This window comes from Natrix helvetica, assembly GCF_964273705.1.
Source record: "Natrix helvetica genome assembly, chromosome: 4".
In the NCBI taxonomy this organism is placed as follows: Eukaryota; Metazoa; Chordata; class Lepidosauria; order Squamata; family Natricidae; genus Natrix; species Natrix helvetica.
Window position 1 is genome coordinate 141,565,947 of NC_138550.1, and position 17,920 is coordinate 141,583,866.

General features: G+C 39.9%; 1 protein-coding gene across 3 annotated transcripts in view; it reads left to right on the plus strand.

The window, feature by feature from the left end:
- SLC26A7 (solute carrier family 26 member 7) overlaps positions 1-11,506 on the plus strand; it is a 64,411-nt gene extending 52,905 nt beyond the window's left edge. For all 3 annotated transcript variants that reach the window (XM_081951623.1, XM_081951624.1, XM_081951625.1), the window contains 4 exons: positions 698-834; positions 5,539-5,593; positions 5,690-5,793; positions 10,947-11,506. In XM_081951623.1, coding sequence (XP_081807749.1) covers positions 698-834; positions 5,539-5,593; positions 5,690-5,793; positions 10,947-10,982 — 332 coding nt within the window. In that variant the 3' untranslated portion in view covers positions 10,983-11,506. The remainder of the gene's footprint in view (positions 1-697; positions 835-5,538; positions 5,594-5,689; positions 5,794-10,946) is intronic.
- The last annotated feature ends 6,414 nt before the right edge of the window (positions 11,507-17,920 follow it).

A 17,920-nucleotide genomic window follows, 5' to 3' on the forward strand; every position in this document is an offset into this window, starting at 1 on the left:
ATGTTTTGCTTTTCATCCAAGAAGCTTCTTCGATTCTAAAGTGGGGACTTCAGTAAGATATAATCCACAGACTAGCATGTCCTCCAGAGAAATTTCAGAAGTATTTCCTTTTTTAGTGGAACAATCCTACTGCTTAGAATAATCTAATAGTATCAGTATCTGACGTTCTTGGACTATTACTGAGGTGGCTCAGTGGTTAGAATGCAGTATTGCAGCTAATTCTGCCAACAGCCAGCAGTTCAATTCAAAGGTTGCCTTAGTCTTCTACCATTCCGAAGTGGGTAAAATGAGGAACCATATTGTTGGGGGCAATATGCTGACTCTGTAAACCATTTAGAGATGCATATAAAGCACTATGAAGCAGTATATTACAGCTATTGCTGTTGCTATGTCTCCACACTTAAAGCAGATATTTGCCTGGATCTTGTTTATTTTCATGGGTTACACTTCTAGGAGCAATGGGTTGCTTGTTCATCCTTCAGTTCTTCTATGTCACTGACCTTGTGGAGAATTAGAAAAATGGCTTATGTCTGCAACTTTGTTCACACTTCGGCCTCTGCAGCTTAACAAACAAAGAGAGTGTGCGACTGGAAGAAAACCCAAAGTAACACATGTTGGATTCATTTTGGAAAGAAAAGCCCATATATTTCAATTTCTAGAAAAGGTTTATTCATTTGGAAATTTCTACTTCTTCTAGAAGGGAATATAGATCCTGCATTTGCTGATCTAAGATGTTCATCTTTACAACAGCATTCCAGTGAAAGGCACCATCTAATATTTGACTGCAGTGGCTTGACTTTCTTTGACTACACTGGTATCTCTATACTTATTCAGGTATTTATGATCTTCTATGTCTTCACTTTCATCTAGTTTTTAAATAAACCCCATTCTACATTACATTTAGTTGGCTGAAATCAGAAGACTGGTACTTAAAACTAAGTGCCCTAATAGACTTGCCTCCCTTTTTTATTGAAATATTTATCTTTACTTCAAGAATATTGCAACTCCACATATTTCTTGATGTTCCTGAAATAGTCATAGAACTATTGTGATGTTCCTTATTATTGGATTTTAGAGAAAGTCTGATTCATTTCTTGATGATCACAATCTTAAACTACCTCTTAAAGTATACTTCAAGAGAATAATTTACTCTTCAGGCTATGAGTCATTTTATGGCATAAATTGGCAAAGGTATACATGGAAATGAAATCTTAATCTAAAAGGTATATTTGCATATTGAGCTACATTTCATTGAGCAGAGCAGTTGGAAAACCACTGAGAAATCAAGATGATCTGCGATGGATACACTAGGCCAAAATAGCTTCCACTAGAGGTCATTCAAAAGTGTGACCAATGTCATTTCTGTCCCATATGTAGGCCTAAAATTCACTGGAGGTTCTGGGTAATCCATCTCATTCCAGGATTCTCTGGAGCTGCAGTGCAGCTGCTTCTCAACCACCTTCTCTAGAAAGTGGTATTAGAGTGAATCCAAGTAAATCTACACCAGAGGTGGTATTCAGCAGGTTCTGACCAGTTCTGGAGAACCGGTAGTGGAAATTTTGAGTAGTTCGGAGAACCGGTAATTATGACTTCTGACTGGTCCCGCCCCCATCTATTCTCTGCCTCCTGAGTCCCAGCTGATTGGGAGGAAATGGGGAATTTGCAGTATCCTTCCCTTGGAGTGAGGTGGGAATGGAGACTTTACAGTACCAAGCCACGCCCACAGAACTGGTAGTAATTTTTTTTTTGAATCACTGATATAAGCATCGTAAAATTAATAGGCATACCAGAACTTTTTTCTTTTAAACTCCACATTGTACCAGATTTTGCAGTTACCAACTGATATAATTTACACTATAATATAGTGCGAATAGAATATGTTTTGTGTTTTATGCAAACACATTATCAGATACATATTTTATTTTATTTTCAAATTCACAATCTAAAACAGAAATGGATGAACATGAAACTGATCACAGAAATAACCTATCAATAAGTTACCTCTTCATTGTTTCTGGATGATGATGACTTCTACTTTTTGACAAAATCTGTTTTTGCCCCCCCTCCCTCCCCAGTTTCTGCTCCAATAACTCCCTTTCTCCTTGGGTTGGATTTATAGCTGCTGGGAAATTTACATAATAAAATCTGAGGAGTGAAATGTTAGATATTTACATAAACTGCTGTAGTCTCCACTCAGGTCCGCCACTAGGGCGGGAACAAGGGGTTGTTCTGATTGGACGGGAGGTCTGCCAGCTCCCTATAAAAGGGGAGCCGCACGACCCCATAGCAAGCTGGATCACTGCTACTTAACTAATAAAGAGCTGTTTGTCACTATCGTCTGAAGTCTGTTCTCTCGTTGCCCGAATCTAACATGAAACATGCCATTTTGTTGATCCTTCTTATTGCTTTGTAACTGAGTGAGAGAGAAGCAGTCAAAGATTCAAGCCCTATGACACGTCATGCTTGTATTTTATTCGTTTTTGTGGAGAACTTTATATGGGGTGGGTGTTTCTGAAAAGCTTTGCCAGGTTAAAGATGGTAAAGTTTCCCCTTAAGCAACCTTCGCCTGAGCAGTTTCACTCTCCCCAAAAATATCAGCAATGATGATAATAAGAGCCATACACATTTCCTTGAAAACTTACAATTAGCCTTCAAAATGATAATTCGTATATTTGTCAGTTCCCATCCATTGGAGACATTCAAGAATATATTGTCCCAGAAGAAGCTCTCTAAAATTTACCTTTAGGCTTGGTTTTAACTCTGGGAAGAAAAGTAGAGGGAATTCTTGGTATACCATTGGAATAGGTGTAATCTGTTTTCAATTCCCCCACCCTCTTGCCCAATTCTCATGTACCAGCACAGCTACCAACAACCTATGTCAGCATTTAAAGTCACTCAATGGAGAAGTCACATTTTGAATATTAATTGCAGATTAAGTGGGGAACAGCTGCAGGATAATTATTAATGACACACTCTTTTTGGCTTTCTGAGAAAGGTAGAACAGACCTTCCTCCATCAAACCATTTACTGTACTGTTGCATTTGTTTTAAGCTGAGTTTTAAAAAACCATGCTGTATTTTAGAGAATGTTTATATTATAGAACACCTCCCCCTAGTGGCTGTTTGGAATACAGCTTGTGACCCCCTCAACCTACAATGCATTTGGTAAGACCTTCGAATAAGGCTAGAACAAATGTTAATTGTTTTCAATATTTATATACAATATTTATAAACTACCACTCAAATTACTCTTTCATATTCTTAATATTTTGCTAGATTTTGTCTACAGATTTCATTTAGTAGCTACATATTTGGCATTCTATTAATCCTTCCCAATGCTGGTATGCCTTTCTTTCTTCCGCACCTAAGAACTGATTTCAAATAGATTATTTCTTGATTTTTTTTGTTCTTTGACTCCTGAACTTAAAGCATGTGATACGGTCAGTGGTGGGATATGACGTGTACGCCCTGCTACGGGCGTACATGTGCCTGCTGGGAGCACCAGGTACCGTTCCGGTATGTTGCTCCGGAAGGCCCACTCACCCTGTAACCCTCCTTACCTCTATTTGAGCCGACCGGAGCATTTACGCACACACAGGGGGCGTACAGTGCCTGCGCAACGCTCCGCTGAGCAGCTGGACATCCGGTCCCGTTGCAGCATACCGGTTGCAACAGGAGCCGGAACCCACCACTGGATACGGTATACTGTAGATGCTATGATCACTTTCGATCGTGTGCCTGTTCAGCTCATTGCTTTGAAATGCATGGGCGTTTGTTGAATGAATCATTGCTAAACAAACAAACAAACAAAAAAGATTTTGTAAAGCAAATGCAGCAAGGAATAGCAGAGTTGTGTTAGATATATGAGAGACTGCTGAAGCATTTATTCAGAGTCTCATTATGGCATAAACTTCGTGCAGAATGAGGTGCTCATTTGCCAAAATTTAACTTTGAGAGGCGGACATTAAAAAGAATGATTATTGCTTTATGCACCCCATCCATCTCATATAATTGACTGTCACTCACTCCTCACTGATTCTCTCCTTGTGACCAGACAATTCAATGATTATTTTTTTTGGTACTGATCACTTAGTTTTGCATTTAATTCACATACATTCAGCACCCATTCCTTCTTCAGCATCAGTGTTGTTCACCCTTTACACTTCTTAAGCATCTGTTTCCCACAGCATCAACTTCTACGCTTTTCTTGTTGTACCCAATTGCCACTTCATATAACGAGGGGCCGAACTACAGTCTTACTTTATACATAGCCATTGTTCCCTTGACAAACATTCTTTCCTAACAACAGGCCACCTACTACCTGTACTTTTCTGTAAGAATATCCATATGTTAAAATTAGTCTACATTCTGCTGTTGGAAGAAAGGTCCATCTGGGTTCAGTTCCAATTGGGAAGAAAGAGACTGGAAACATGGTGGCCGCTTGGAATAGTGGTTTAATGGTGGAGACGACCACATGGTTTTGAGGTCCTGAGCAAAAAAAGGCACATGGTTGAGAGAGATTTATACCCTCTGTTCGGCTTTGAATTTGAGCTTGTATTCTGATTGGTTGTCAGACTCCCATGGAGCCATGCAGGGGTGACTTTGTAGGTTGTCTTTTGAGTCCCAGGCTTGGTTGATCCTTGCTGGGTGGTGCAATCTCCCCAGGTGCCATGTGGTGAGTTCTGTTGCTAACTGGGTAGCTAGATGGGTAGAGGGCTAATCCTACCTTTGTTGGATCTTAGGTGAGGGCACTTGCTTATGAATAGACCTAGCTCTCTCTTAGTGCTGACATCTGCTGTGGGCTATTGAGGAGGGTGGGGGCTATTAAGAGTGAGTCTGCTTCCTGCCTAAAAAAATGTTCCTCCATTTTTCATCCAGGGAAATATAATATTCTGCCTTTTTAATATTTCCTAGAATATTTCATTCTAGGAGAGGGGTGGGTGCTAACTTCCTACACTACTAAAAATACTCTGATTTTTTTGCATGTAAGTATAACCTGTAAATGTTCATTTCATTTCCCCTCTCAAACACACCTATTCATTGTATTATACAATCTGGATGACCTTGGGGCAGTCACTCTCTATCTCAGGCCTAGGTAGAAAGACATGGCAAAGCACTTCTGAATGTGTCAAGAAAATGTGTGGACTTGTCCAGGCAATTGGTATGAAAAGAAAAAAAAATCCTGTATTAGCCCTTAGGCAACAAAACAAAATTTATCTTAAATCTTAACAAATGTTCTGAAAGAAAATGATGCAAAGCAAATGAGATAGGAGGCTATGGAAGCAAGTAGTATGAGGAGAATGAACAAAACAGCTAAATGTAATTAAAAAGAAACCCTCACAATTAGCAAGAAAATTACAGGCTGGCTGGGAAATTCTGGGAGTTGAAGTCCACAAGTCTTAAAGTTCCCAAGTTTGGACACCCCTGGTCTACTAGGTGTAAGAATTAATTCTGTTAATGTTTTTATTTACATAAAACAGTTTTAAAAATGCTTCATAAAAATGCTCAATAATATATATCAATATTTCCTCTCTTTTAGATTTATACGGATGCTCAAAAAAATAATATAAATGTTTATCTGGCAAATTGCAAAGGCAGGTATCTATTTCCAGTGAAGATCATTTTTATGGATTATGTTTAACGTGTGGTGTTCCTGCTCGTCATTTACAAGCCACCTTCTCTTATTGCAGCTTCTTTGAAAAAGGCACTGAAACTCAACGGAAAGCTAGAATTAGAGAATGCTGTCTTCTATGAATCGGTTTCTTCGGCTGTTGCTTCCATTCAGTCTAGTAGGGTAAGTGTCAGTCTATGAGAAAAACAAATGCTGAGAGGTTAACAGAGGTTACTTCGAGTCCCTCTTTCTAAACTGAATGCCCAATTTACAGATAGGGAAAAGGGAAATGATCAGTCCTTATTGTTTCTGTGTATTTGTTTATATGTGTTTATTTTCATCCTCTAATATTCAGGAACTTTAAAGCAGATCTGTTTCTAGCTTGCATAGTTTATTGCCCCTGATAGCATCTTTTCATCTCTCATTAGACTGTTGACAGTGGGACGGTAGCAGGGGTGAAATTCAGCAGGTTATGACAGGTTCTGGAGAGCCGGTAGTGGGAATTTTGAGTAGTTCGGAGAACCGGCAAATACCACTTCTGGCTGGCCCCAAGAGATGGATGGGAATGGAGATTTTGCAGTATCCTTCCCCTGCCACGCCCACCAAGCCATGCCCACAGAACCAATAATAATAAAAAATGAATTTCCCCACTGGACTGTAGTTATCCGCAATAGTGAAGTTCAGACATGAATTAAAGATTATGTGAACTTAAAAAAAAAACCTTTTCCTGCTAATTTTATTGGGTGTCTTGAGATTTTATGAGTTGAGAAGGATGAGTTATGGCTTTCCAATTCACTCTGTCCTGCCACCTTCTGAATCTATGAGCTCATCCACATATTCCACTTAAAAGACATTGTGGTGAAGAATATGGCATCCCCTTATGTCTCCCATAGAAGCAGCCTATCTTTCTGATATTAGGTAAAGATTCCCCTCGCACATATGTGCTAGTTGTTCCCAACTCTAGGGGGCGGTGCTCATCTCCGTTTCAAAGCCGAAGAGCCAGCGCTATCCGAAGATGTCTCCGTGGTCATGTGGCTGTCATGACTAAATGCCAAAGGCGCACGAACACTGTTACCTTCCCACCAACGTGGTCCCTATTTTTCTACTTGCATTTTTACATGCTATCAAACCGCTAGGTTGGCAGAAGCTGGGACAAGTCACGGGAGCTCACCCTGTTACGTGGTGCTAGGGATTCGAACTGCCAAACTGCTGAGCTTTCTGATCGACAAGCTCAGAGTCTTAGCCCCTAAGCCTTTTGTTCCTCTTCTGGCACTTACCTTGCCGTACAAATGATCTTCATTTCATCAATGATAGGCTTACTGATGCAGTCAGTGGCTGAGAACCACTCATCTCCCATTGGCCAGGATAGGTAGCTGTGGATATGCCTCTCTTATCTAGTTCCTGGGCACAGTTTTCCAGCTCTGTTTGCTTTTGGAACCGGCAGAGAACAGTTCTATCTAACTAGGATTTCCCCCTATACAAAACAGCCACCTATCACCACCTTACCTCCATTCCTTTAAGAGCTGGAACCAGGTTTCTTTTTTCTTTTTTTTTCCAAAAATTCTTCAGTTACCAGGAAGTACACTATGGTATTGGAGAGTTAGTGGGTATTTTCCAATTCCATTCCTTTTTTTTTCTTTTGCCACTTTCCCTAGTCTTTTTCCCAGTCTAGGAAGGGTGACAGGAATAGTGTGGTTATCAGAGACCATCTCCTCCCATCTGCTTCTTTCGGCATCTCACCCAACACTGGAGCTATGATTGGGGGAGCTGAGAGTTTGGCTGTCAGTTCTGATGGCATAGGGCTAAACCATTCAATTCTCCAACGAAATAGGGCTAAACCATACAATTCTCTAGCAATGAAATACAGGGTTCCTTACAGCCAGCACCGCTCACCTCGCTCCAGAACTGATCAGAAGGATACAGGTAATCCTCAACAACTGTTTGTTTAGTGATTGTTTGAAGTTATGATGGCCTTTGAAATAGTGACCTATGACTCCTCCTCCTCATCCAAGTTATGACTGTTGCAGGGCCACATGGTCTCAATTTGGATGCTTGGGCCCATCATCTCCTTTGCTTTGCCCTTTCATTCATTAATGTTTCCAATTCATCCACCAAATGATAAAAGTAGTTTACAACTTCTGTGCGGTGGGGGGAGCATTATGCATATTTCTCTTGGAACCCTATAATTGGACATAAAGTATGCTTTTCGGTTTGCAGTTTTACAAGGCGTAAATTTACTTTGTAATGTAAACTCCTATAAGCTCATTTTCTGTAACTAAACCACATCTCTAGGCAATGAAGAGCATTTCCATTTTTATTGTTTTAGATATATGAGCTTAAGACAGAGATCCCTCCAAAAGAAAAATGCAAAACTAATTAATGAGGTTTTACTTTCTTTTTCTCCATCCTATTACTATAAACATTGCTGTTATCTAAAACAAACAAACCCAACTATTATGCCTTTCCCATTGAAGTTACCATACTTGATCAACCAAAGTTAAGAAATTAAATGGCATTTGTTTAGATGTATTACAGAAGGAGGGGCATATCAAACTTAACCATCCAACCATTCTGAGCTCTGCTTTTCCTTACATAAACATAAGATTTTTTTGAATATTCCCTTAGTAGCAAAAAATAAGAACGGATAATACTGCAGCTGTTATTTACAGTATATCCATTTAATAATGTTGGAATTAACTCTATGGTTTATCCCTTCCTTTCGAAATCACAATTATGATTATTGTGAATTGTTGTTAGAGACTCTAGAGATCTATACCTTATTCAATGAACAGGCCCAGTGCCAATCAAATGCTAGGGCCCACTGCAACTGATGCGAATACTGTACATCTGCCAAGTTGGATTTCACTCAATTTCTCATTTTTCCAGTGTTATATTTATTCTATCTTGTTTCTCCATCAATTTTAGTGAAAAAAAATAAACAAACATGAAAATGTCTATTGATTTATATGCTTATTTCCTGATTATATGTATTTTATAGACACATTTCTTTGTGCGCTGTTTTTGAAAAAAATAATATGCCTTTTTCTGTGTATCATTAGCAAATGGAGTGTAAAATCTGAGAAAGGGTTGTTGTCAACACAAAACAGGCCTGGAATAGGTTTGAAAAGAGTTAATAAATTAAGTCAGTAGCACAGTTGGCTACTGGTAGGTAACGAGATGATGGGAATGAAAAGTAAACTTACTAATGATGGATTTCTTAATGAATAAATAATCAAAGAAGTTCTGGGTTTGCAGCTTGAAGATTTGAAATGCAGGAACCAGCTTCATTGATGTCATGAATTTGAGCTGCAAGATGGGTGGCAAATAAATTAAATATATAAAATAAATAAAATAAAATGTAAAATAAGATATTCTTGATTTGGGTTTCTTGAATCAGCCATGATGGCTGATTCTGATAGCTGTTCACAAAATACAAGATCTTACTGCCTTTTCCCTAGATTTGTGGCTTTCAAATCTTAGCTATCAGCAGTCAGCAGGGCCAATGCTGAGAATTGAAATTCCTCAAATCTGTTAGGAAGCCCCCAAGAGTGGCCCCAGTAACACCACTGGTCCACAAGCTGCATTGGCTATCAGTCTGCTTCCAGGTGCAATTCAAAGTGTTGAATTAAAGCCCTTCATGGTGTGGGCCCAGGTTACTTGCGGTACCATCTCACCCCACTGGGATTGGCCTTCCCCACTTGTGCCAGCAGAGGAGGCAGGCTGTGGGTCAGGTCAGCCCAATGGAAAGCTGGCGGAGTCAAGGGGGAGGGCCTTCTCTGCTGCTACTACTGACCCCGGGAACATCTTGTCCCTGATGTGAGGTTGGCCCCAAACCTCCTATCCATTTGTAAGGGCCTAAAGACCTGGCTCTGCCAATTGGTCTGGGGCCCCAATGGGGGAACAGCATAGTGGAGGTGGTTGATTGATTAACAGCAGATCCCACCTCTCCTCATTCCGCCCCCCATTCTCCCCATGTCATCCTTTTATGAGAGCATAGAATGTTCTGGAACAACATTGACAGACTTCTGGAAGAGATACTGCAACTACTGTTCTCTTCTACCACTAGGAAATTATAAACCCTACTGCCTTTCCCATCTGTGGAACTTCAGCTGAGAATAAAGAAGTAGCAGCACCGGGGAAAAGTGCCCACATAATACTAGAAATCTTGATGTTAAGGGAAAGTAACCGAGTGTAGTCAAATATTTATTGTGGAAATTGAAGCCATGTAGTGCATTTTAATAATGTCTAAGCAGTTATAGTTAAGTTCTAATGACAGAAGAAGCTAATGGCAAGTTCCCAAGATGGCTGGAATTTCCAAAAAGAGAGACTAAGAACATAGTTGCAAACAATTTCAGTGGGGGTCGGGGGGGAGGGCAACAGAGAAAAAGAGAGACAGAGAGAAGATAGATAGATAGATAGATAGATAGATAGATAGATAGATAGATAGTAGTGACGTGCAGTCAGGGGAGGCAGGGGAGGCAGAGCCTCACTGCTCTCATCATGAAAAGAAAAAAAAATGTAAAAGGGAAAAGGCGAGTGCTGAGGTGAGGCTTAAAAAAGCCTCTAAAAAAGGGAGGACTGTGACAACTTTGATCTTTGCAAGCGTGCAAGCAAAAAACCCTAAGATCACGGTGGCGGGGACAGCAACTTCTTCCGCTGCGCTGAGGAGAAGAGCCACGCTGTGCAGGAGGCTCCTCAGCACTAGCCTCAGATCAGCGTGAGCCGCGGTCCCCTTCATGTTGGCTCAGGAAGAAGGTGAATGGGACCGCGTGTGCAGGAGGCGCCTCAGCGCTAGCTTCAGATCAGCGGGAGCCACGGTCCCCTTCATGTTGGCTCAGGAAGGAGGGGAATGGGACCGTAGCTCGCGCTGATCTGAGGCTAGCACTGAGAAGCCTCCTGCACACGCGGTCCCATTCACCTCCTTCCTGAGCCAACATGAAGGGGACCGCGGCTCGTGCTGATCTGAGGCTAGCCCTGAGGAGTCTCCTGCACAGCATGGCTCTTCTCTGCAGCACACCGGAAGAAGTTGCTGTCCCTGCCACCATGATCCTGAGGTATTTTGCTTGTACGCTTGCAAAGATCAAAGTTGTCACAGTCCTCCCTTCATAATGATCATTTGATGATGTCAGTGCCTCACCAGCCATAAACCTCAGCACACGTCACTGCTAGATAGATAGATAGATAGATAGATAGATAGATAGATAGATAGATAGATAGGAAGAAAGGAAGAAAGAAATATGCATGCACATCTGAGAGAGATCAGCGGTTAAGAAATACAAAATATAAACAAATATGCACATAGTGAAATGGCTTTATTTATTTATTTTACATTTCAGAACTTTTGCAAGCTTAATGAACATACTGAGATTTGATGCCAGTCTGATTCGTCTGTCTATCAAATTGCTCACTTGCAGAAGGAATCGTGCCAAAGAATTTCTTCAGATGTTTAAACATGGGATTTTGTTGGTGATAATTGCCAAGCATATTTAACAAATTCAACAGCAGCAGTGTTTTCTGCCTATATTTCCTGAATATTTTTTTTTCTCTGTGTTAACTTCAGCAACAGGGTTTATTTTTATAAACTTAGATTCTTCTTCAATGATCACATATTTTTCTATGCATGAAGAGCTAAGAAATAGAAAGCAATTTAACATACTACTGTGATGTATGCTGTTTTAGCTGTCTTATTACAATTTAAAAATATAAGTTTGTGCAGAAGAGAATGCAACATCGTTGAATTTTGTAGTGCAATGTATGTAATCCAAAATCTGTCCTTTTTTATGTGCAGTTGCAAACTGCAATAAAAGACCATTTTTTTCCTGCTAAATGCCTAGAATTAACAATCATATCTTGCCACTTCCACATTCTGCTTAATACATTGAAGTTATTATTTTGATTTTTGTCTCTTTACTACAATGTTTTAAAGAGAGATATAAAAGAATTTCATTATATATTCATTTGAGAATAACTTTTAAGTTTCTATATAATAGAATCCTGGCAGGGAAAACCATTGCAATAAACAAAGTCTAACTAGCATTTGTTCTTCTATCAAAAATACATGAAAGGTTATAAAGATTGCTCTTATTTTTACACGCACAAAGTTGCCAAGGGATTGTTGCAACCTTTAAAGGTCAGCTATAGCAAAGCCAGACGTATTTCCCCATCTAGCACTTCATGCATCTAGCATGGGACGAAAGCGTCTATCATTCATACAGAAGCATCTTTTAATTTAAAAAAAACTTCCTCATCAAAAACTGCTGAGCCAGTAAATGTCCTTACCGAAGCAAGCAATAAAAACAGTGCACTTTTAGTGTACACAGAGCAGTGGTGGATTCCGGATCCCGTTCCAACCAGTACAGTTGGAAAGGGCCCGGCACATGCGCCGCATGCGTCTTAGCCCCTCCATGATGCTCCAGCTGCTCAGCGGAGCATTGCACAGGTGCTGTACGTGCCATGCGTGTGCGCGGGAGCGCCAAAGACTTAAAAGACTGGTAAGGAGCTTGGGCAGGCAGGTGGGCCCTCTGGAGTGCTGTACCAGAACGGTATCCAGTACTCCGGGCAGGCTCCAGTATGCCCGTACCGGGGTGTACCGCCTGCAACCCACCACTGGCACAGAGCCATGCCTTATTTATTTTTGTTTTACTTTACTTTCTTCCCCATAATTATGTACTGCTCCGTTTTAATTTTGGGCTGCTGTGAATGTAAATTAAATTAGCAGCATTACGTTCGTCAGAATGTACAAATAAAAAGTGGGAGGATCTAAATGAGACTTATTTTAAAACCATATTGTAAAAGAATTCATTTGGGTCAATATTAAACGTTGTGGAGAAATGACATTGCCATAGGTCTATACTACAGGCCACCCAACCAAGCAGAGGAAGTAGATGAACTTTTTGCTAGTCAGCTAACTAAGGTATGTAGGAAGCACACCACAATAGAAATGGGAGATTTTAACTACCCTGACATCAATTGGGAAACAAACTCTACACCAAGTGGAAGATCCAACAGGTTCCTAACAAACCTAGCAGACAACTTTGTTTTCCAAATAGTAGAGAAGGGAACAAGGGGATCAGCCATATTGGACTTAATTTTCACTAACAGAGAGGAAATTTATTTATTTATTTATTTATTTATTTATTTCTTGGATTTCTAAACCGCCCCCTCTCCCAAAAAAGGAGAGAAGGTGTTGAAGCCACAGGAACCCTGGGGGCAAGTGACCATGCAATATTGGAATTCAACATTATGCAAACACAAGTAGTAGAACAAAGTCAAACTAGAGTCTTGGACTTTAAGAAAGCTAATTTCAATAAACTTAGAGAGAGCTTGGGAAAAATTCCATGGATGAGAATCCTCAAGGGGAAAACAACTCAAGAAGCTTGGGAAATTTTGAAAAACGAGATTACAAAAGCCCAGTCTAGCACAATACCAATGAAGAAGAAAAATAACAGCTCCCAAAAGAAACCAGCATTGCTGCATAAAGAACTATCTGACAAACTGAAAGACAAAAAAGGTAAGTATAAAAATGGAAGGAGGGGGACATAACTAAGGCAGAATATCAGCAAATAGCCCGAGCCTGTAAAGATGAAGTGAGGAAAGCTAAGGCTCACAACGAAGAAAGGCTTGCCACAAAAGTAAAAATTAACAAAAAAAGCTTCTTCCAACATGTTAAAAACAAGAAAAAAGTTAAGGAAACAATTGGTCCATTGCTAGGAGAAAGTGACAAGAAGGTGACAAGCAACAGGGAGAAAGCAGAACTATTTAACTCATGTTTTGCATCTGTCTTTACACAAAGGGATAAAACAATCCAACCTATCAAAAGCAGCACCACAAAAATCAGATTAGGAACACAAATTGAAATAGGGAAGAAAATGGTAAGTGAGCACCTGTCTACCCTAGACGAGTTCAAATCACCAGGACTGGATGGATTACACCCCAGGGTTCTGAAGGAACTAGCAGACGAGATCTCAGAACCACTGAATTATACCTTTCAGAGATCCTGGAACACCAGGGAACTACCAGAGGACTGGAAAAGAACTGATGTGGTTCCCATCTTCAAAAAAGGGAAAAAAATAGATCCAGGAAACTACAGACTTATCAGCCTGACCTCAATACCAGGAAAGATTCTGGAAAAAATAATCAAGCAACGAATTTGTGAACACCTAGAAGCAAACAAAGTAATAGCCAAAAGCCAACATGGATTTGTCAAAAACAGATCATGCCAGACTAATCTTATTGCATTCTTTGATAATGTGACAAAATTAGTGGACCAGAGGAATGCCGTTGATATAGTTTACTTGGACTGCAGTAAGGCTTTTGATAAGGTAGACATAACCTACTACTAGATAAAGTAGAAGAATGTGGGTTAGACAGCATCACCACCCGATGGATTCGTAGCTGGCTGACCAACCGCACTCAACGTGTAGTCCTCAATGGAACTGCATCTACATGGAGGGAAGTATGCAGTGGAGTACCCCAAGGCTCTGTTTTAGGCCCAGTACTCTTCAACATCTTCTTCATCAATGATTTGGATGAGGGAATAAATGGGGAACTCATCAAATTTGCAGATGACACCAAGCTGGCAGGAATAACCAACACTCCAGAAGATAGGCTTAAGATACAGAAGGATCTTGACAAACTTGAACATTGGGCACTATCTAATAAAATGAAATTCAATGGTGAAAAGAGTAAGGTTCTACATTTAGGCAACAAAAACGAAATGCACAGGTACAGTATAGGTGGTACCTTGCTCAACAGTAGTAACTGTGAAAGGGATCTTGGAGTTCTAGTGGACAACCATTTAAATATGAGCCAGCAGTGTGCAGCAGCTGCCAAAAAAGCCAACACAGTTCTAGGCTGCATAAATAGAGGGACAGAATCAAGATCACGTGAAGTGTTAATACCACTTTATAATGCCTTGGTAAGGCCACACTTGGAATACTGCATTCAGTTCTGGTCGCCACAATGTAAAAAAGATGTGGAGACTCTTTCTAGAGTCTAGAGTGCAGAGAAGAGCAACAAAGATGATTAGGGGACTGGAGACTAAAACATATGAAGAACGGTTGCAGGAACTGGGTATGTTTAGCTTAAGAGAAAGAAGGACTAGGAGGGACATGATAGCAGTGTTCCAATATCTCAGAGGTTGCCACAAAGAAGAGGGAGTCCAACTATTCTCCAAGGCACCTGAGGGTAGAACAAGAAGCAATGGGTGGAAACTAATCAAGGAGAGAAGCAACTTAGAACTGAGGAGAAACTTCCTGATAGTTAGAACAATTAATCAGTGGAACAGCTTGCCTCCAGAAGTTGTGAATGCCCCAACACTGGAAGTCTTTAAGAAGATGTTGGATAGCCATTTGTCTGAAACGGTATAGGGTTTCCTGCCTAGGCAGGGGGTTGGACTAGAAGACCTCCAAGGTCCTTTCCAACTCTACTATTGTATTGTATTATAGGAAGCATCTGTATTTTCATATCAATATATTTGCATGAGAAGAGCTAAAGTGATCTGCTACACAGAGAGAATGTTTATAACCATAAGACCTTCCCTTCAATAGAAAAACAGTGAAAAAGTAATCAAAAGGTTGTGTTTTAGCTTTAAGTTTGAATGAAACCATGGTTTGTTTGAAACAGGAGATGTGCTTTTGATCTACCCTTATGATCAGATGTGGTGAATATGCAGACAATATAAAACTAAATAAATGTATATATCAATATTTTCTGTGTGCAGTCAAGACAAAAGTACTTTCTTCTCAATCCTTGGGAAAACCTGTAAAATGCCTCCCCCGAAAGCATGTGCTTGAGATGCCTCATTTAGTGGTCTCTTCATTTAGTTAAATGTTATTGTCTGGTCCCCCATTGGGTTGCATTACTTTTCATCAGCAAGTAGGGGGCCCCAGTGATTCCCAAGAGCCTGCAAGTGTCCACCAATTAAATCTTTTGCATTGTTTTTTTTTTTAAGGTTGAAGCTACCAAAGATGAAATTCAGTCAAACCCAGTACACAAGAAAGGGTTCAGCTGCAATGAATCCAAGGCTTCTGTTTGCTGTTTTGAAAACAGTTGTGTGAGTTGTAAAAGTAGTGGTATAATATTGATTAAAATACAGTCAGGGGAAAATATGTATCTATATCGGGTGTGGAGAGCTAGCTCATTCAATTTCCTCCCTGTCCCAGAATTCTGGGCCTTGCATTATCCCCAAACTGTAGTTTTCTTGCTCTTCTGCATTCTGAGAGAGATCAGCAAAATACAAAAGAGAAGAGTAAGAGGATAAGGCATTGTGCACCAACAGTTATTTAGAATGGAATGGAATGGAATATGTAGAATAGAATAGAATAAATAGGATAGAATAGAATAGAATAGAATTCTTTATTGACCAATTGTATTTGGACACAGAAGGAATTTGTCTTTGGTGCATAAGCTCTCAGTGCATATAAAGAAAAATAAAATACATTTATCAAGAATCATAAGTTGCAACACTTAGTGATAAGTCATAGGTTACTAATAAGCAATCAAATCATATTAGAAAACAAATAAACAATATCAATTGTAAAGATACAAGCAACATGGTTATAGTCATAAGTGGGAAGAGATAGGTACTAGGAAGGAAGAGAAGAATAATAGTAATACAGTCTTAATAAATAATTTGACAGTGTTGTGGGAATTAGTTGTTTAGCAGAGTGATGGCATTCAGGAAAAAACTGTCCTTGTGTCTAGTTGTGCAGTGTTGTGTCTGGTGTGCAGTGCCCTATAGTGTCGTTTTGAGGGTAGGAGTTGAAACAATTTATGTCCAGGATGTGAGGGGTCTGTAGATATTTTCACAGCCCTCTTCTTGACTTGTGCAGTATACAGGTCCTCAATGGAAGGCAGGTTGGTAGCAAATTTTTTTTTTTTTTGCAGTTCTACTTATCTGTTGAAGTCTGTATCTATCTTATTTATATGCCGTAACCCAGTCTGGGCAATGTTTCTCAATCTCACCAGCTTTAAGATATGTGGACTCCAACTCCCCAAATTGCCCATCCAGTATTCCAGAAGTAGAAGTCAACACATTTTAAAGTTGCTGATGGTGAGAAACCCTGCACTAAAGTATGCAGGTAAGGAAGGGCTCAGAAACTGAGGTCAGACTGTCCCAAAGGCTTCTTTTTTCCAAACCTTCAATTTGTCTTGTTACAATTCCTATAACAGAGGAGATACTCTGGAGAATTGTAAGTCGGTTGAAGGGGTCTCTCAAAGAAAGAATCAAACTCCAGTACAATGTCAGCCTCTAACTTGTATGCTTGCTATTGGCTGCCATAGTAATGGGAAAAGTGGGGGCTTACGGTATTTGAGAGGTGAAATGTGCTGGTGGAGACATCTCGGAAAAGGGAGTTTTGTTCTCACCATCTTCTGTGCATGCTGATGCGTGTTTGAGTTTGATCAAGGCCAACTGTCTCTGCATAACAGCTGAATGAGGCCACCTGAAGATGCGCCGCACATGACACCTTTGGGAGTTGGAGATTGGACTGGGTCGGGGTAACTTGGGGGGGGGGGGAGATTTGGGTAAATGTTTGATATGTACAAGTTAGTGCTTTTTTGTTTCAGATCTTGCTTCACTTTCGCTGTTTTCATTTCATATCCAGTAAAAGTACCTTTTCTCTAACTAAATGGAGTTGGGGGTTTTCTTTCTTGGATGTTGAATGAGGCACACCTGACATACAGGTACAATTACAGCTGTAATATAATCAAACTGGACATGAAATAATTTGAACTATTGTCCATATCAGAAACTTAGTTTATCTTCTGAAGCTGATTCAGAGTTGGTGAGCTTCTCACATCAGTTTTCATTATGGAGCTATAATCAGTAACAGCTGTTAGCAATAAAAAGTACATGCGTTGCAGTGTCAAATTTCTGCCAATTCCCCAATTGCAGCCTTCTACCAACATCCCATATTTTTGAAACCAATCCAGAGTTCTGCAGGCATAATGGGGAACGGTTAGAGAAAAAAAACAATTATATGTACATTATGATATTTAAGCACTGATGATGTAACCATTGCTATGGTTTCAACTTATGTTAAAAAACTCTGTTCTTGATATTTATTTTCTTTCCCTCCCATTATTACAAGGAACAAAACAGTCATGGATTCATTTTTTTTACTTAAATATTTTGCACATCAGTTTGAACATTGTTTCTCTAATTAGGAACAAATGTACTGTAACAGCTCTTTACTTTCCAAAGCAAAATCAGAGTACTACTTCATTACTAACCAGATCTAAACAAGCTTTGGTGTAGTAAAATAGAATTGATGCTTTTTTACCAGGCTCATTTCAGATAATCACATTT